Source organism: Streptopelia decaocto, assembly GCF_964273445.1.
Source record: "Streptopelia decaocto genome assembly, chromosome: Z".
Lineage (NCBI taxonomy): Eukaryota > Metazoa > Chordata > Aves > Columbiformes > Columbidae > Streptopelia > Streptopelia decaocto.
In genome coordinates, this window is record NC_138657.1 from 15564199 (window position 1) to 15585741 (window position 21543).

General features: G+C 45.6%; 1 protein-coding gene across 2 annotated transcripts in view; it reads right to left on the minus strand.

The window, feature by feature from the left end:
• Positions 1-21543, minus strand: part of CORO2A (coronin 2A) — a 58581-nt gene that overhangs the window by 20391 nt on the left and 16647 nt on the right. For both annotated transcript variants that reach the window (XM_082074893.1, XM_082074892.1), the window contains exon 2: positions 1478-1678. In XM_082074893.1, the coding sequence (XP_081931019.1) occupies positions 1478-1678 (201 nt within the window). The remainder of the gene's footprint in view (positions 1-1477; positions 1679-21543) is intronic.

Below are 21543 nucleotides of genomic sequence, written 5' to 3' on the forward strand. Positions count from 1 at the left end.
GTCTCTGAAGAGCACCATAGTTGAAGAAGCTGAGTAAAGAAAGAATAGAACGGCCAGGAACTGTGCTAGGTTCTTCAAGCATAGCCAGTTCACTTTCATCCTTAGCAAATACACACTGAAAAAGTGGCATTGCAATAACACCATCAATTAACTTCTAATTGAAGGCTGAACTTCTGCCTTTCATCTCTTCTGCCTTGATTCCAGAGAGCTCATAATCTCATATTGATGTTAATTCATATTAGTGCATGCCTAATTTTTCTGAAGCAATAAACATCAGACAGACAGCTTTTCCCTCTCATCAGATCCCTAAGCCATCAAAACCCTTGAACAAGGGATTCTGTTTCTGAAAGGGAAGTTTTTCCAGCACCAGTGCTTGAAGCTTAAGAGCTTCATTGCCTGATATCAGTGTCTCCATTATTTCTCTGTCGAGCTTTGATTGTGGCGTGACAATAAACCGTGGCAGATGTATTGTTACCCCCCTCTGCCCCAGCTTCTCCCTTCAGCCCCTCCCTCTCCCCGCTTCCCACTAAGGACAGGCAATCGGGAGGGAAAGAAGGACAGAGAGAAGAGAGTTGGAAAAATTAAAAATGTTTTACTAATGCTACTAATAAAAATAGAGAAAATAACACAAAATATACAAAACAAATCTTTAAAGTCCCAGCAACTACTGGGCCAGCACCTGAAGTCCTGGACTGGACTCTGCAGCCAACCGGAGCTGGATTCAGTCTGTCACTAGGCCTCAGTTCACAGGGATGACTTGCAAGGTCCTCTCCTAATGTCGGCCATGAGGAAAACAGGGACAAGATTCTCGTGATCTCCCACTTTTGTATGAAGTATCATGTGAATGGGATGGAATACTTCAGTTGGTCAGTTTTTTGGTCACCTGTTTCTCATTGCCCCTCTCACGAGATGTGCATCCATTCTCAAATTCTTATCAATGACTTTGCATACCATTGCTATGTCTACCAAAAAATGTATCTGGCTTTTCAGAAAAAATGCAACTAATATGAAGGCTTTAGCTGACAGGCAGATTCACTAAAAGAGAAACATATTTTTAACAAAACCAGGACATTCTCAAAGGAGAAGGTAGAGCAAAACATACCATATTATCCTTTGTTCACAGCTGAAGCCATACTACTAAAGTATCTCTGAGTTTTTGCCCTCTGTGTCTACTAACTGGTTTTTTATTCACAACTGTCCCAGGAGACAAACACCAGAACAGCACAGCTCCTGCTGATTATACAAGAAAGGCAAATGAGATATGAAATGAAAGGGAGTGCTAAAAACCTGCAAGCAGCAATGTAAGACATAAGTATACACATCCCGGCTATCACCTGCCAGGGCATTTGGGGTCGCTCCCATCATTTTGCGGTTCAGACAATAGCATCAATTAAATATCCTCTCCACAAGCTAGCTCCCTGGAAAGCCTGGCTCTCCTCCAGCCTCTGGAAAGCTGGCTCTCCTTGGTGGAACTCACCTGGTGGATGGGAATGACAAGGAAAGCACCGCCGCCTGCGCATTCAGTCACCACTGCAATGAAGTGGGGGTTCACAGCGCAGAAATGGTTGTCGTGGACATTGTGGGTGATGGGCACACAGTCATAGCATTTCTCCTTGCTGGCAGGTTTGCCATACACATGGCGGAACTTGGAGCTGCGGTATTGCGGGTGCCACGACATCTGCAGGGGAAGAAACACAAAGTCCCATGACACAATGACCGAATATGCTAGCAGGGGTCACAGAGCCCCGCTCCCTCTCCCCAGCACAGACTCACCCTCCCCATTTGGGCTCCTTGTACCAACCCTCAGCCAACAAGCAGCAGCCATGTTTTTCTCTGCTGGTCCTCACCCCTTCGGCATGACCCATCTCCGCACCCTTTGCCCACCTCCGATGGACAGAAGACAGTGCAGGAGAGAAGACAGCCCTCTGCACCGCCAGCCAGCTGGGCTGTGCATGCACCCATAGTCCTTGTCACTGAGGTAGTGACACAGCAGCAAGTTGAAGAAGAGATGAATCCCAGTAGCACAGAGCTCAGGAAGCATGAAAGATACAATATCTGGGTGAGGAAAGCCTGAAAGATGACGAGTGAATGAGCCAGTCTGGATGCATGCTTCATTTAGACCTCAGGCGGTTCAGGACCAAAAATCAGTCTAAATTTTGCTCACATTAAGGGAAAAAAAAAAAAAAGAGGTTTGACAGACGATACAAATAGTTACAGTCGCCAGTTGTCTTCTTCCCCACTGATAACGATGTTCCGCATATCTTGTTTGTAACTGCACCACAGCTGTCTGACAGACAGCATTTTAAATGGTGTATAAATGAGAAAATAAAGCATGCTAAACACAAGAATCCCTTCCCACAAAGAGCTTAATGGAACTGATGCTACTGATTTCAAATAGGAAACTGTCCGTGTTGGACAGAAAAGGCAATTCAGACTATTAACTCCTGCACTTTCCACAAGACCTGGACAGCAGAAGGCACATGACAGGGATGATAAGATCCTGCTGCCCAAAGGAAAAGAAATGCAGATCAGCCAAGAAAGTTATGGATAAAAGAGAGCCCCACACAATCAGCTGGAAGTACGGGCAAAGACTGGGAGAGGTTTTGCCACATATTTATGCATTTAATGTGCATTGGGTGAACAGTATCATCAGTGATGCTGGATCAATGATACTCCAGTTTGAGACGGGAACCCAACCAAGCAGCTTTTGAGTTACAGCAAGACTTAAATTGCTCACTCAGGTGGGTTAGCATTTGAAGGAAAGCATGTACTCAATGGCAAGAAGCCAAGTGCATCATTACCTGACAAGCAGGGGTCTAAGCTATTCTAAACCAAAATGTCCTTATTGCTGGCACAGTATTGCATCCTCCTAAAATGACTGCTAAATGTTAGAAAGACGTATTGCTTGATCCTGGGCAAACTGGAGCCTTACAAGCACTCATCAACACAGAGATCCACAAAGCTCACATCCCATGTCACACTGGAAAATCTGGGCTGTGAATAGTGGAAGGACACAAGTTCTGTCCCAATCCCTGCCTCCTCCCAATCTACTGGCACAGCTCAGAGCCAACCCCACCTTGGAAAAATACACATGCTTGTAAAAAAATCAGTCCTGGCAGATCACTGGTTGCTTTTAGAGTCATTTTTGTTGCTCACTTTTGCCTTGGTATGTTTTACCTATGTTAACCCTGCATTTGTCTGTATTCTTAGCTGAATATATTATTTGTGCAACAAACATTAGGTGCAAATTATTTCTAACACAGTAAAGGATACCTATCCCAAATAAAAATGAAGAAATGCAAGTTACTTGAATACAAAAGCAGTGATCCTGTGAAGCTGATCTTGGAAGAAGGGATGTTCACAGGCAGAAATACAGCTGAGGTTATATGCAATTGTTTAGGTCCCCGAAGAGTCGCAGCATTCTCAAACAACTTCACACTCATTACAGATTGAGTGGTAAGGTTTACTCACACCAAACAACAACGACGACAAAAACAACAACAAAAAAAAACACAAACAAACAAATTGTATTGTCTGGATACAACAGTTCCTCCTTAGAGCAGGAATTTTATATTCGCAAAAAGAAAATAATCACCTGCTGTCGTGTTTTAACCCAAGCTAGCAACATAACCATGATAGCAAATCCCTCACTCCCCACCCCCCTCCCTCTGCCCCCCACCACCCAAACAGGAGAGAAAATCTAAAGGAAAGGGAGAAACCTGGATTGAGATAAACACAGTGTAATAAAATAATAAAATACCGATACACTACTAGTGTGTGTGTGTGTGTGTGTGTGTATATATATATGAGAAACGGAATATAAAATAAAAGTTACTCAATGCAATTCCTCATGAACTCCGTCCACACCGAGCAGCCAGTCCCAGGAAGCAGCACCTGGTTCCAACAGCCGATGCCGGAGAGAGAAAAGATGAAAAAGGCAGAAGGCCCAGAGGCTTCTGCAAAATGGCAAGATGGCAAAAGGCTGAAATAAAGATACTTCAAAACAAAACTCCCCAAAGCATGTCTCTGTTCCAGCTCTGGCAAAGAGTGAAAGCAAGAAGAGACAGAGAGTGGAAGATCCCGACTCTCCTTAAATATGAAGCATGACACTAGTGGGATGGAATACTCTCATTGATCAGTCTGGATGTTAGTCAAGCTCTGCCCCATCCATGCTCCCCTTCCTCGACACCTCACACCTGTTGCCAGAGCACTCAGAATGTTCTTGGCTCTCAGACCAGAGCAATTGAAAACATTAACTAAATTCAAACGACAACTGTGCTAGCTACAGAAAAGAAAGGTTTCTAACTGCATGAAGAAGACACCAAGCAGGTCCCCAGTGCAGTCCACCTTCAAGCAGCTTGCCCAGATTTGCCCTTCCACTGCTATCAGGGCAACATAGGCACCAGTCACAGGCCACTGGTAGCCCATTTCCATCAACAGTCCCAGCCCAGCCTCTTTGCTCAGCTCCTGTGCTTGCAGAGGGCAGAAGAGGCTCCCCAGTCTACAGCTATGGGTCTCTTCCTTGTTTTCTTCATAAAGCAGCAGGTTTTCCAGTCACTTCTGCTCCTCCTCCCTCTACTTTCCTGGAAGAAAGGGGTTGGTTTATTCACTCCTCATTTGGTACTTCAACCATCTTGATCAGCCTCCTCTCTTTGTCCTGCTAGATGCAATGCCATATTTGTTTCTGGCAGAGATAAACTGACTGAGCACCATGTCCACTCTCCAGGGCTGAAGGTGGTGCAGAGAGACTGGCCAGAGGGAAGAGAGGCATCTCTGCTCCTTCCTTGCAACAAGGAGAGCAGAAAGCATCATGGTGAAGGCAGACCTAGGCAAACACTGCCATGGCCAGGCAAGAGGAGGAAGTGTGGTTCCAGCATCTCCCATCCAGGACTCAGAGAACCTTTTCTGGTGCAGCTGGCAAAAAGCTGGGCTTGACTCCTTACATGGGTGTCAGAGAAGGCAGCTCTCAGAATACTGTGTGAGAGGAAAGGGTCTCCTCAGCTTACAAGTGCAAGGAAGTGCCAGTTTCTGATGTATCTCCTTCTCTCAGAAGGAGCTGCAGTGCAGCCTGAAGTGTCATGACATGTCTGCAAAAGTGTAAGATGCCACTTCTGAACACAGCTGCAGTGAGACACACAGAGAGCCAAGCAGCAGCCCAGATAGAGAAGCTGGAAAGAGCTTGTCTGGGAAAAGCTGCTCTGGAGCAGCTCCCCAGTGCCTCTTTAAGAAAAACAAGATAATGTTATCTGCTGCATCCCTGTACCAGGAAGAGATAACTGGTCTTTCATCTTTTGTCTTCCATCTCTGCAAGACTGTCAGGTCCTCAAAACAGCTTCCTCACAGAATGGTAACAGCTTCCTGGCAGCAAGCAGAGATGGCTGCCTGGGCCACCAGCAGTGTTTCCCACCATTCACTCTTGGAGGGAAGACCACCCTGAATCTTTCTCCATCTTGGATGACTCCTGCAGCAGAGCAGCCCTCACCTTCTCCATAAGGAGCTAATTTCACATCAAACCAGTCCACCCAAGCCATGTCACACTGACACATTTCCAAGTTCATCTCATGCTTTCCATGCCCCACTCTTGTGTACCACTCCAGCATTAGGAGATAGGTCCTCACTACTGGGGGCAGGGGGCTGGGGGGGATGCAGCATTGTCAGAGCTGACTCCATGGGCCAAAGAGAGGTAGGTCCAAAGTCCTCCCTAGAACAGGAGGCAGTGGCACCTCCAGGGGATCCCGCTCTCCCTCATCTTTCTGTAGCAAGCAGGAGACCCTGGTGTGCAAGTAACTTTCCTCAGTTCTTACAAACCTGATGAGGCTCTGGCTGTACTTTTCACCTACCCATCCACATTCAAGGTCCCACCACACTGCAGGACCTTCTCACAAACCTCACAAAGGGCTAGGCTTCCACTTCCAGAAGAAAAGGGAGCTGGACAAGGAGATCCTCACAGTAGCGGGGCTACATCTGGTTCCTCTTCACTCACAGCAGCAGGCAGAGCCCTGGGCATCCATTACCTCCTTGAGCCCACCCTGGGGTGGTGGGATCTGCTCAGCGTTCCCTGCAAGGCCCTTCTTTCTCATTTTTAAATGTTCACTTCCCTCTTCTCCATTTTCAGGTTTTGCCAGTCATGCTTACTTGGTTTCTTTCCAGTTTTCTTCTCCACAGCACAGAAGGGCAGGTGGGTACACCAGGCAAAAGAAGGTGAGCACTGTCCCAACATGCAGAGGTGGGCTTAGGAAAAAAAAGCCCACCTGGAGTTGAGTCTGACCAGTGATATGAAGGGCAACAAGAAAAGTTCCTAGAGGTACCACGGCAGTAAAAGGACAACTGTAGAAAATGTTGGCCTGCTGAAAACACATTTGTTCCCCATTCCATGCAAAATGCTGTTTGAAGGGGCAACCATTTTCAAAACTGTGCAAATATGAACTGGTACAAGGGGTGAGGGGGAGAAAGTGTGGGAAAATACATCACCAGTTTGCCAAGAAGACAGGACTGCTTTTTCATTGCAAAAACTTGCACCATCACTTCCAAAATTTAAAAACAAACAAACAAATAAATAAGGTATATTTATGTATCTTATAGAGCTGCAAAATTAAATGTTTTGCATAGTCTCTTGACAACGCTTTCCCTGGATGTATTTTAGGACTAATGGGGTTAGCTGTCTCCCTTCAATGGAGGTCTGGTTCCAATGTACAGCCTCTCCTTGCAGAGCCATGTCAGAGCAGGGCAAGTCAGCATGGGCAGAGACCAAGCTCCTGAAGATCCTGAAGCCACATCTCACCTCAACTCACTCACTTGTGGGGCAGCAAGGAGCCAGGCTGCCCAGAGCAGGGACATTCAGACCATCCCTGCACATTGGGCAGTGCCCATGGGCAGCATATCCCCATGCTGAGAGACAGCTGGAGCTGCGGGCTGGGTCCTGTCACCTGGTCAAGGAGTAAGAAGATCCCCCATCACTTGCTGCTTAAGGCTCTGGTGCCACTATCCCAGCACAGAGACTGTTGCTGAAATGACAAAAGTGTGAAATATCCTGAAGATGGACCATCAACCCTCTGCCAGCATGACACAGAGCCCTTTGTATCCTGGAGAAAGGAGGAAGACCGTAGCCTTTGCAATCCAAGAATCAGCCTCCTGCCTTCCTTTCCCATCAGCCTGACCCAATTCTCAGTATCACCAGCCTCACTGTGAGGGGAGAGAGAACTGGGCTGAAGGAGACACTGCAGATTGTACATGTGTCCAGATATTTCTAATCATACAGCTCATGCAAATAAAGTGCTTAGCACCATCCTCCCCTAAAGCAGCTCTCAAAGACCCAGTCCTGGGACCTTGAGGTTGTCACTCCCACCTCTTCCAAAAAAGAACAATAAGCAGGTTTTTTTCTGAAGCTGCAAGAGATCCCTGCAACTACTTCTCATATCTCTGCTTACCAGGTTGCAGCAGGCAATCAGCACAAGCTTTTGCAGGCTGGACAGTGTTTCCTAGCCAGCTTAGGGCCGTTGAGATGTCCAACCCTAGCACTGGGAGTACTATAATCTCATAAAAGGGTATGCAGTATTCTATATGAAATAGAGTGAAATGCATCAATTTGCTTCATAGTTCCTCACTGCTGGCATAGACAAAGGAAACAGTTCCTCTGACTCCGTAAGCAGAATAATGCAGCTGCAAGAAGAATAGCAAAGACATACAAATATTTTTAAAGGTCTCCCTAAAGCCTCTCACAACAGGCGTTTCTGGTCCTTGGCTCTGAGCTGAAAGAAGGACACAACATGGGCTACCCTGAGGGATCTGATGGTCTGGAGAGCCTCAACTGAAGAGCAGAGGAACCATGCAAACTGGCCTCAGAATGTAAAATGATCCTTGCCTCCTGTCCAACGTCCAGAATACAGCAGAAGGAGGCAGAGATAGTGAGGTTGTGGCTGTGACTTCTCCCACATGCTAAGAACCAGGATCTTCCTAGAATCCAAGCTCTCTGTGAAAATTTTGTCTGGTTCAGTCCCTTGCAAGCAGTAGGGATTCGGACAACTGGCCCAGCACACTGAAACCCTGAGAGCAGCAGAGAAACCTCTGGAGGTGTCTTCAACGTGCAGCACAGAGTGCACACTTCATTGAAAAATGAGCCTGCAATGAGCATGACCATTTCTGTGTATGCACAGGTTAAGTGGCAGGTGCAGTGAGCACAGTCAGCAATGGCTCATGCAAAGTAGACAAGGGAATTGACTTAGAATTGATCTGTAGGTCTGCTGCTTGCAAATCCTTTTGGATTTTGTTCCTTCTTTTTTTTTTTTTTTTTTTTTTAAGACACAGTCATATTGTCCTTGCTTGGGTCTGATATTATAAGAAAAAACAGCAGAACAGCAGCAATGCTCAGTGCAGTTAAAAGAACAGGTGGGACTTCTCTTCCTGGCAACTGAAAAGGTGTCCAGAAAACCATTGTAGTACTTTGATACCCTCAAGCAAAACCTACTCAGCCCTTTCATGTTTACCAGACATGAGCATGGAAATACTTATGTGACCTCTAAAGAACACTTAAAGATGTAGAATCCACCACTTGTCCACCACTTGTCTTCAGACATATGATGCAGCAGTATCAAAGGAACTTTGTGCTGCTTTAGCTCTGACCCTTGTATGAGGTTATTTATGAAAAGATAGCTTTTCATGACTCATCCATGAAACCTGACTGCAAAGGTTCTAGCTCCTTGCTGAAGGTGTGAGCTCCTAAAAGGGTTGTGAAGTCTAGGGTTGTCTGCAGCACTTAGAAGCAGTCTTGGAAGAGCTATGCTGTGGGCATAATCACTACTTTCCAAGAAATGTCAGACAAAACAAATGGGCATATACATGTCCCACTGACTGAACATGTGCTTCACCGTAAGGCGGCATGTTCCCACTTGCCCCCTTGCATCCTGCTTACCCTGAGATTACAGATTTGCTTGCACTGTACATTGAATATGTGAGTTCAGGACGAATTTCTCCTCCTTCTGGTGCACAGTATTTTGTGGAAGAGCCACAGCAACCAGGTCAGCCCTAACAGTCTAGAAATCAAGACAATGACAGCACTTTATTCTGCCTTTTATCATCTTTGATATCCTTGGCACAGATAGTGCCAGGAGCTGGAGGGCACACAGGCCAGGAAGTTATTTACCTCACGCCCTGAGGAAAGCCTGAAAGAAGATCGATGGGCACCTTATCTCCTGGAAATACCAGCTCTTGGGTGCAGCTCCATGCACGGTTACAAGCTGACCTCTCCAGCACACACTCCTGGATTGTTCATGTCCTGGAACTTTCAGACCCATCCACTAGCTGCTTTCTAATGCTCTAACCCCTGGTGGGGGGAAAAAAATAATAATAGCATCATCAAAACAAGGCACTTGAGCAGAATCAGATCATTAAAAGTATCTGATGTGGGTCAAATGGAGCACAAATGGATGGGTGTCACACCACAGCTGGAAGCAGATAGAATTGAAGTGTCTTTGGCAGCAATGAGATCCCCTCAGCTTACCTAGGTAACCACAGTCAGGCAGTGTAATAGTGTCATTCCAGGAAAGGAGGAGTAGCTACAACCCAGACATTGCCCCGTTACCCTGTGAACAGGCATACACATCTCAGCAATGGCTGGATGCACATCACGGACTGTGCTGCACCCAGCTGGAGCAGGAAGGAATTCAGGGTACATTAGGGTCAGATGGGAGATGGGTTTGTAACCTAATCAAGAAGTCTGAAGGCAGGAAAGCCTACTTGGCATGCCCATCTCCTGTATTGCACACTCTCTAGTGCATGCCAGCCTTCTGCTCTTTCCCAGCCCTCAGAGACCAGCAAACTCCAGCACATGTACCATCTGCCACCCAGCATGCCCTATCATGTCATGCACACAAAAGGTAACAGTGGATCCCCTCTGTTGGAGGGGAGAGGTGACACCAGAAGGCATGTGAGCCAGGGCCTCCACACGTCCTGCTGCTGGCTGCCTGGAAGGGCACTCATTTTCTAATTCCCAGGTGCACAGAGCAGAACTATCAGCTACCAGGCCTCCATCCACCAAATGGACACCAAGGGCTAGGCATACATGGCTGTCTCTGGAGCCAAGAGTGTCCACTACCATCCATCCTGATTCAGCAGCTGGCTTAGTGTCAGTGACTGTGGGAAAGCAAGAGGTGAGGTTCCAGCCACCTGGCTGATAAAGGAAGATGAATACTAACATAACCATCCGGACAGTCAAAGAAGAAACAATAATAACAGAACTAGATTACAGCAACTAGTCAAAATATAAAGGGCCTGGGTGTGTGAACGAGTGGGTCAGAACACTGCCCACAAGATATGCATGGGAACGTGACTGAAAACAGTCACGAGTGTGGTGTGTTTGGGATAATATTTTCTAAAACTTCACCGCATCAAACCTCTTAGTCCATGTCCGTATCTGTAAACCTATAAATAGAGAACTGTTAATAAAAATCAGCTCAGCCTGGCTCAGCTCTGCCTAGCTCTGCTCTCACTGATAACAAGAACTCTGTGTCTGTGCATCTGTCTGCATTTGTATGCATTGTTCCTCATTGCCACAAGTGACAATTTTCCACTGACTTTATGTGAGGTGAAAGGTTGAGCAATTCCATCATTTACCAACCTACATGTTCTCCATGTATTTTCTTTCCTTCTAGGCACATTCCCTTCTCTGAAAATACAAGCAAGGAATGAGGTAGACTGGTTCTGTGCTGAAATACTTAACCATGGCATGAGTTGTCTCTATTTCCAGGAAAGAATAGACACACAAGTGTGCAGAGAGGATGACGCTGGACTGTGATCTCCAGCCCCACTCCACATACCTGCACTGGGATTTCAGTTCAGCTTGTGTTCCCCATCATCAGCAACATGAACACTAGACAAAACAGTTCAGCTCTGGGCACTGAACTTAGGAAAGGAGACAAAGAGTTAAAGGAGGATTCAGTGCAGAGTGGTACAGGCTAGTGGTCAAAGGTATGTGACCTGCTAAGAAATCCTAAAAGCTTTAGGGTGGGGACAATGGCAGGAAGCCACAACAGTAGGCTTCAAACATACAAGAAGTTGCTACGAAGAAAATATGAATTGTCTTCTTTCAAAGTCAAAGGGAGACAGAGAGTCAAAAAACACGTTTTAAATGCATCAGAGAAGTCTTCAATTAAGGCAGCAGTAAAACTTTCCAACAAACGCAGCAGTGGGAGAAGGAAAGGCATAAATCTCCATCAGTGGCATTTCCCAGGCAGACTCGTTAAGATCCCAGCAATGACAACAGAGCTACAGCTGACCCTGATTTGGACAGAAGACAGACTCACAGAGCTGGAACAGAGAAATCATGTAATATTGTGATTTCATGTGCAGTAAGCCTGCTATGTCCAGAGTGTGACAGGACAACACCTGCTCACACTGGCTTCGCTAACCTCTAAGCAGGGCACCCAGTATCTTCATTTTAAGCATCTTTCAATTGCAATTCTTAACATCCAGGACAAAACAGCTGAATCAGATACAGCTACTGCAGAACAATCTGTTTCATTATGGTTCCAAGAACCACACTTCAAGCCAAGCTGTTTAGCAATGGCCATCATTCCTGCCGTTAACAGGTCAGAGTAGCTCCCTTCAAATATATCACTGTTCAGGTTAAGAGTGGTACAATAGTAAATGAAAGTCAGAAGTTTAATTTGAGGTCATTTGTTTGATGCAGCATTTTACCTGGAACATTCTCTACTGCCCTCATGAAAGAAGCAGGCTAAATTTCCCTGAGATAAACCTCAACAACCATATGAAACTGCAAAAAGGATGTGTAGAAGGAAGAGACCATCCCATCCAGATGCAGAGCCAAAGATGATAGTAAACAAAAGGGGTGGGACCTTCAGAAGCAGAGATCATACAGCATCACACAAAATGAAGAAACGGAAGCACAAAACCATTTGAAGCAACACGAAACAGCATCTGGAGAACTCACAGGAGCTGAACAAGGCCAGTGGGCACAAGAAACTTCTCCTCTTGGCTACACTACCTGGAGCTTCTTCAGGGAAATTATCTGAGGTGTCTGCCTACAGAAGTTTTTCAAGCTAACCAAGCTGGAAACCAACTCCCTGTTTGCAGAGAGCTGGCTTCTCCACACCCAGATCTGCCCCAGAGCCATCCCAGCACACATCTCCTGTGGGACCAGGCTCCAGGCACGAACTAAGCCCCTATCATCACCTTCATGCACAGCACATGTGGGGGCCTGGAAGCACACAGTGTGCACCCACCCAACATGCACCCATCAAGACAGAAGTCCTTGTGTGGGAAAGCAAGATGCATGGTTCCAGCCACCTGGATGATAAAGGAAGATCAATATTAACATGATCATCTGGATGGTCAAAGAAGAAATAATACTAACATAATTAGATCACAGCAACTAGTCAAAAATATAAAGAGCTTTGGGCTTGTTGTGGTGAAGTATGTTTTTCATGATCGTAAAGAGTGATAGCCCAGACTTGTGAGAATAGTATCTCAGGCCGGATAACTGCCCCCAAGTACATGTGATGTGTGAATGTTGTTGGCCTGGTCTGTGAATGAGTGTGAACATAACTGAAACAGACACAACGTGAATGTGGTGTGTTTTTAATAACAATTATTGAAAACCATCTTTTTTAACCTCTTAGTCCTGGTCCACATCTGTAAAACCTATAAATTGTCAATGGCTAATGAAAAGGGCCTCAATCTAGCTCAGCTCTCTGTTCTGCCCAGGCCTGCGCTCCTTCCTGAGCAAAATTTCTGCCTCTGTGTGCATCCTTGTCTGCATCCCAAGTGTGTGTCATTCCTCATTGCTGCATCCTTGGCCCCTTCTGTCCCCATGCCAACACATACTAACGTTTCACTGGCTCAAGGCTGCAGAGGAAGGAGGCTTGCTGTCAACTCCAGTGATACATCCTACTCCACACCAGCTATAAGATCACCTTAAAACCACTTTTAACAAGTTTCATCCAAGCTAAGCCTCCACAAGCACAATATCACTGTCTGTAGAGCATCACATTAGTTGAGGCGTCTCTCACAAGACTGTATTACAATCCTAGTATGGAAGCAGGGCACATAAAGGCTGCATGGATTGCAGAAGTAGCACTCAATTCAGCCAGTGTAGAACTTCTGGGCCAAATAACAGTTTGTAAACTCTGACAGGAAGCTCTCCAGCTCTGCCTGCCTTCAGGTAAGCAAAGGTAGAACAGTCTGCCTGTCTCTGTCTCTGATCTCAGGACTACTGCAGCAATCTCAGGACAGCCAAAGCTCTTCCGGAGACCAAATTCTGACACACCATCACCCAGAAGGACAGACTTGCATCCTCTCCCCATCCAAACACACACTGAGCTGCTCACACTCCCCAGAACACCCCATGCCTGGGCTGCAAATCTTCAGTTTGTGATGTGCAATGTGGATGGTACATGCCCCTCAAACAATTATTTTCTGTTTTCTTGGGCTGCTCACATCTGAGCAGGGTACAAATACAGGCCAAGGAATTAATAATGGTTATATTTGCCTTATGCTCCCCCAGTTTCAGCACAAGAGGCTTCCCTTCTCCGTGAGACCTGTGCTCTGTGTGGGCTGTGTCACACACCTGAGTGAAAGCTGCCCTGGCATCAGGAGACACAGGCTGAAATCCAGCCAAATCTCTGGACACCTGGGAAAGCACATAACATAACAGTCCTCCAGAAACTTTTAAGTACTGTTTTCTATTGTTCACAGGTTTCCAAACTCTGCCTATACCTTACTGCCACTCCAAAAAGTACTTCACATGTTCAGGTGATCCAGTCTGGCAAGTTGGACCTCTACCCTTGTCCTTTTTAACAGGGAATCAAGAGAATTTACATTTCTGAAGAATTTTTCTGAGATCCCAATCTCTTGAAAGTGATACCTTGAAAAGCAGAGAGACCAAGAGAAAAAAACAAATTTACCACTCATTCCTTTCTTTGCATGTATGGTCAAAAAGACATAAAAAGGGGAGAAAGGAAGGAATACCAATTCTAATGAAGGTTATTTTGAAAGTTATAATGAACATTTCAATCTGAAATGCCATGAAAACTTTTCATTTCCCTTTTCACTTTCTCTTTTGGAATGCTAAACTTGTATTGCATAGGTAATGCTTTTTCCCTTTCATCCTCATCATTTGTAGGTGATGTTTCTGTGGCCAAAAAAAGCCACAGGGCAGCCTTATTAGTCTCTTGGGAGCACTGTTTGCAAGTATCCAAGGAGAGTGCCACAAGAGATTCAAACTTCCAACTCCATGCAAATAAGCAGTCTGAAATGGGCACAAGGATACACAGCTAGAAGGCTCCAGAGGATAAACACATGCTCTCCTGAAATCCCTACATGCACTCAGCTCCAAGCAATTTAAAAAAAAAAAAAAAAAAAAAAAAAAAAAAAAATCAAACAAGAGCAAGAATCACTGCCCTTCCTGAAATCTGCCTAGGTCCATAATTTTCTCTGGCCCCTTCTCTCCTACTGTCTCCAACTCAGTTTCATTCCTCTTATCCTTTTCCTCTCCTGCTAAATCTTTTCTCCTCTCCTCCCTATCTCTTTCTTCCACATAGCCGATCCTCTCAAAATGCATTCCTCCCCATCCTGAAATGGATAATGTAATTTGCTGTCAAAAGACGAGTCACCCTGGGAGACTGGAAAAGCTCTTTCAGCTACCTTGTATTTGCCAATGGGAATTAGATAATGCTTAGAGACAGATGACAAGAGCAGGATGTACACAAAGTAGGCTTCAACACTGTACTGAACACTGAGCTGCACGTGGGAAACAGGAGACATATTCCCATTCCCAGTACCCCAGGACTTGTGGAAAGGAAGCAGTTAAATACATCATTTTAAAATAACGCAATTAATATATCATGAAATACTGCTGGTTTTCTGCCTGGGAGACAGCTACATGCACTGTAAATTTCATGAAATGACTCCATGCGGAGAAGACTGTACAAGAAAGCTCCATAAAATGAACTCCCCCTCTGCTTACCCTGCTTTGCCCACAATAGATTCATACTGAAGCAAGAAGACATCTGCTACCTGCCCCCAAACCAGGCTTTTATACCAGCACAAGGTCTCTGTTTCACAATTTCCACTTTAGACTGTTTGCCCTTTCTTCTGATCAGAGAAGAGGCCTTCTTCTTGCTGTATCTCACTGCTTGCTGCATCTCAGCTGGGGTCCAGCTGCGGAGCATGCTACTCCAAAACTCTCTGCTCTTACCTAGGTAGCACTAGGGTGTACCTGGGGAGAAGCAAGGTACGTACCTCAGGTCAGCAAGATCAATATTCCTTCATCTCCTGCAGAAGACATTTGTCATCTGGATGTGGTACACTAGCAAGACTCATGTACGAGCACATTTCACTGGGAAATGGCTGTTCTTTGCAGCCAGCGAACCATGCCAGCTACGTCCCAGGGCCACTCAGCTACACTGTGATTGTTTTGGCAAAGACAAGTATCAGTACATCACGTCATTATGTTTACTTTGAATAATATCACTGATGTTTCTCCCACAGAGCAAAGATCTCTCTCCCTGAGACCCCATACTGCAGGACACATGCTCCAATACACCTTGCCTGTGCAGGTAAACAAGAGCATTCAAAGTGACAGGCATTGAAGAAACAGCGTGCAAAAGAACTTCTGACTTCCAGATGGCTTTAAAACTTCCAACCTCACATCAATCCACATGTATTTCTCACCCTTTCTTCTTGCCTCATGCAGAGAAAAAGCTGTTGGCTGCAGCCCTGATAGGAGCACAAAACAAGGAAGTGGCAAGGAAGGTGTCTGCTTGTTGTGCTCATCTGGTGACACTTTCTTGCCACAAGCAACCATGGCTGGATTTCAATTTCCCATCCCACGTGCCCTTATTTGCCACCAGCTTTTATGTCAATGAAAAGGGCTTCATTAGAAACAGCAGAGAAGAAAAATGTGTGCCTCTTGCTAAATTAAGTATTGCAGCAAGATAACAGTTTTCTGCAAGTAGCACACACTCATGCCAAGACGGTTTTGGAAGACAGGACAGACTTTGTTATGCTAACACAGACCAGACTCAGGCATGAGCTCTCAGCCCCTTGGAGCACAGCCTGGACCAGCCATCATTTATTCTGCTCCTCACAAATATTATTCCCAGGTGATTTCACCAGAGCAGTCAGTTCTTCACACCTCACCCTGTTCTCACCCTCCTCTTTCCCCTTTCATCAGAAGCAGCAGTAAGGTACAGTTCCATCACATATGCTAAAGGACAATCCTCTGGCTCGGAGCAAGGCCACCACCAGCAATACATCAGTGTGGCTGCAGCTTTCTCCAGCTGTGCCTTGCAAAGCCCCAGGAGGGAGAATCCATCACTCTCCTGGTGCTTTGCACCACCTTCTTTAGATTGACCTACCCCTGGAGACTTCTGCTTATGCCTCTCCATGCATGTAAGTCTCTTAATGACAACATCAGTAATGATATGGGTGTGCTCATGAACATCAAGTGCTATGCACCACCTAGCAGAGGGAGACACAGTCCCAGTTTTGTAGTCTGCAAAGAAACTAGAGGAGACTCCTCAAAAAAACAAGGGAATTACCACACTGTCAGACAACAACAGGTGGAAGGTTTGCCAAGGCACCCGTTTGCTCCATTGATTTGGGACTGCCCTCATGGTATCCTGTTAGCTGCTCTTGCTTCCCCATGAGGAAGGTCTCTATCACAAAGGCAAACACTGCTCTCTTCTGTTTCGTCCTGCTCAGTGACATCTCATTTATAATAAGCTCTTCCCAAAAGAATGTACATCAATAAATCAAGGCCAAACCCCCATAAGGCCATCAAAACTTTGTGTTGAAGGGGTCATGCTGTCCTCTTCCATTTTAAGCACTCGTTGTCTTGAGGTGTGAAAGGTTTGGGGTAAGGCTGTATGAAATACGCTGCTGTCACTATGGAGGAAATCTTGCTCAGAACTGATTGAGGAGATGAACATCTAACATGTTATCTTGTCCCCAATAGCCAACAACAGCAGGTAGTGGTACTGCATGGGCCATCTTCCAGTCCTCTGGTACCTAGGAAGCTTCTCGCTGGCACACCTGGAAGACGCAGGTGTCATAACAGATCTCCAGCATTTCAGCTCCTTTCTTAAAGGAAATGTACATTTTTCTTTTGCCTAGAGAAGGCAGAAAGCCCAAACATAACTGCAACTCTGTTTTGGGTCAGGAAGCAGTTCCAAGCACAAATCAAGGAGCTCGTTGCAAAGGAGTGGTAGAAAAAGCAGCTAAAATAATCCAGTCCTTGCAGTTGGCATGGAAATATTTAAGAGCATTATACAGAGAACAAGAGTGTTTAAAGTTGCAGCCAAATGAAGAAAATAGAAAGGGGCTCATAAGTTTAGGCAGATTTAATATAAAAAAGCACAACTAAGGAGATGAGGAACAATTTATAGATGGCACAAAAGCTACTAAATTATTTCTCAAGCACAACCACAGCAGGATTTTCAAGGTTCACCTCCTCTAAGTTCATAATGGTCCATCCCAAAATGTGAGAAAAAAAGCAAAGGCAGCATGAGACCGACATGGATCAATCAGGACACCATCATGAAATTTAACCATAGAACGGATACACACAGGATATCGAAGCAGGGACAAGTTTCCTTGGAGGAATATAGAGACACTGTCCAAAGATGCAAGGCTGGGCTTAGGAAAGCTAAAGCTCACCTGGAGTTGAATCTGGAAAGGGATGTGAAGAGCAACAAGAAAGGTTTCTGCCAGTACCTCAACAGCAAAAGGACAGCCAGGGAAAATGTGGGCCTGCTGAGAAATGGGAATGAAGACTTGTTGAGAAAGACATCAAAAAGGCTGAGGCATTGAATGCCTTCTTCACCTTAGTCTTTATTGCTAAGACTAGCCTTCATGTATCCTGGGCCCCTGAGACCTGCGTAAAGTCCCAGGCAAGGAAGATACACCCCATGGTGGAAGAGGATCAGGCCAGGGAACATTTAAACAGACTGGACATGCACAAACACCTGATGGAATGCCCCCACAGGAGCTGAGGAAGCTGGCCTGTGTTGTTGTGAGGTTGTTCTTGGTTTCCTCTGAAAGGTCATGGCAATTGGCGGATGTCTCTGAGGACTGGAAGAAAACACATATCTTCAAAAAGGGCAAGATAAAGGATCTGGTAAGCCATGGGCCCTTCGGCCTGAGCTTGATCAGGCAGTTAAACATAAGAATAAACTTTTCTGCTGTGAGTGCAGTCAAACCCTGGTACAGTTTGCTGGGAGATGCTGTAGAATCTCCATCCTTAGGCATGCTCAAAACCCAACCAGGCAATTCCATGAGCAACCTGCTGTAGGTAAACTTGCTTTGAGCTGGCAGTTGGACTAGATGATCTTCAGGGCTACCTCCACCCTCCAGCCATGACTGTGAAATCTGCACAAAGATCTCTAGGGAGAGCACCCCAAGGAGATATGGTGAAAGCAGACCGGAACGTCCTATGCACATTCATCGTGAAGGAGATGGGAGAAGTTACCATTACACAACTCTGCCTGCCAGGGACTCATCAAATGGGCCATGCTCAGGGGAAGGAAACGAGCAGCAACAACTCAACCAGCTGACTTAAAGCAACAAAAGTAGCAGGACTATAGTATGCGCTCTCTCATTTAAATACAACCATATGACGGAAGCGAGAAGGCAATGCTAGAAGGTTTTCAAGGGAGGCTGGGGAAATTAAAATGACATCAAATAAGTAAAAAACAGAACAAAGTTAGCAAATAAGCAGATAAAAGTGAGATAGACTGAGAGTCAGCATAGCTTTTGTAAATCCTCACCAGGCCTCAAAAGCCAAACTGCGCTAATAAAAATCAAAGTCTCTGTGACACAGTGTACTCAGTTTCCCATCCTAGCATGGTTCCTCACCACAGTGATAAGGCAGCAAGAGGTTAACAAGAAGGTCCTCAAATGTATAAGTGGTTTGTGAAAAATGGGAAAAATATACTTTTTGAGTGCTGCACACCTAAGTTCTAAACAGACTCTCACCACCCTATTGATACATCTACATGTGTTCTGGGAAGGATAAATTCAAGCAACAGAGGCAGACCTTCACAGGTCTTGGGAGTCCATCTTTTCCACAGTCTTCTTATCCATTTCTCTACATCTTTCCCTTAGGATGTTTTCCTAAAACTGTCTAGTAATGGGCAGACCAACATCTTCCTGTGAAACTTATTCCAGCACTCAGATGCCTTTAGGATTACAAAACTTCGCCCTGCTTTTCAAAATTAAATCTTCTTTTGTGCAATCATTGCCCCTCACTTCTTATCCTATTCAGCCAGGTCACAGGAAAAAGGCTATTCCCTTCTTCCTGCAGCAAGCTTTCCTCCACTGTTGACACATAGCTTTGCAGCCTTCTCCAGCTTTTACCTCATTCTCCTTCTATCACCCACATTTTCTGAACAACTGATGAATTTGTCCTCCTCACTTCTGCTCTCTTTGGCTGATCAGTATTTTTCCAGAGCAGTTGCAACTACAACCAGCGTTCATCTGTTTTACTAATATGGACGAACAGATGCATCCTTTATAATTTATCAGATACTCTCCTATTCATATTTATCATTTGCTTGCTACAGCATGTCACTGGGCTGTGCTCAGCCCAAAATAAACTGCAGCCCCTGGACACTTTTCTGCAGAACTGCACCAGGTGGTTCTGCATCACCTGAAGACCTGAACCTCTCAGCACTAAACTGCATCCTGACTTCCCAGCAGTGTGTCTTCAGCTCATCAAGCCAATTTCAAACCAGAGGCCTGTCCTTCTGCAGGCTTCCTGCTCCTCCTGGTTTCCCATTCATTATTTATTCCTTTGTCCTAATTACTAGCAAAAACACCAAACAGCATCAGGGGGCAGGAAGAATCCTGCAAAACTCCGTGCAGGCAGAGGCACACAGCAGCTATGACGTATGGCCCCACTGGTCTACACTAGGCAGTTTCCTGGTGCGTGCATTTGCCGCAGCCATATTACAGGCTGGCATGCTGGCCCTCACCTTCATCCAGGCAATACTTTGTACTAATTCAAGACTTCCAGGTCTACATTTTTGAGCTCGCATTTTTCAAAATAAAATCCACCCACACCCTTCCATCCACAAAGTTTCAAAATGTAAGATGAGTACATCCTCAAAAAGGCAACCCTGAAGGCAAACAGAGGAATGTCAGTGTTATCTTCAATTTGTAAGACAAACACGTATGAACAGTCTCCTGCCTTTTACAGATGTTTTATCACAGTTTGTGTTGTGTACTACTTCAAAACAAAATTGGAGCCTTCAGAATTTCATCATCAGCCTGCTTGATCGGGCACCAAATAAACACAAACTATTTGTCTTCTGGTCCAGCTTAGCTCAAACCTGCCACACCACATGGTTTGTGAGCCTCAGGTCTTAAACTGGGCTCCCCTCTAAGCCACGGACGCTCTCCTACACACATCTGCAAGAGAGTGGGTCACGCACCCCCAGACGCACCTCACCGTCCAAATTCCACTTCTGCTGTGTAATAACACTAACACTAAATTATCAGTAATAAATTCCTTTGGATCCAAAGTCAACCAGGCAACATAATTATGCAGCAACCCAGAGCTTTAAACACCATCTGTAGATGTAATCTCAAACAATACTACAAGCTCAGAGGCTACAGATTTATTGTTACAGGAGTAATAAACAGTACAGACATGGTGGTTTTCCCCTCTTGGTTCACAGCGTGGTTCCACCTAATGCAAGGCAAACAGAGGCAGTTGCCTGTTTCACAAGTGTAGACTGAGAAGCAAAATCCAGCCTACATGGATGTTGCCTTGGAGGTGAGGTTTGTCTATTCAGAGTCCGCAGACGGACAGCCTGACCACTGGACCATAGCCTTGACCATGTTACTTGACAGCCAGTTGCCAAAACACAATAAAGGCAGCTACAGAAAGAGCCAGGTTCCCAGGCTGGCTTTTTATGCTTTTGGCTCACAGACTAGTGCAACTATAGTCAGTGACCACAACTGGGAAACAAAGTCTGCCTTGCTGAGTCCAGCAAGGTCTTCTCCCAGCCAGGGGTCGTGCAAGAAGGAAAAGCATTCCCCATCTTTAACTCTGGGGCTTGCAGTGTAATTTAAAGCTGTTTCTTCAATAAGCACACACTGCTGGCTTACACCAGCTCAGAAGGGGATCTCTGAGGGCTCAGACAGTCCAGCCACGAGCATGCATGGTGCAACTGTGCCTCTTCCCACAAAAAAGAGGGCCCTGTATCTCAAAGCATGGCACCCTGAACCCCACGCAAGGTTTTCCAGCCACAGCCAGCATGCAGAAATAGGGGAGCTGTCTCCCACAGCCCTGCTGCTGGTGCTGGGTGCCCCAGCATCTATGTTAAACAGCTGGAGTCTTCATGGGTAACACTACTGAATATGCACCAATGGAAAATCCAGCATGGGCACTGTTACTGCAGACACTGGGTTTTTTAACGGCACAATGGCATCCGTACAACATCCCAGGCACTTGAGCCCTGTCAGAGAAACAGTTTAAGTTGATACCACAAGAAAACTGAGTTACCAGAGAAGTCTCACAATCAGGAC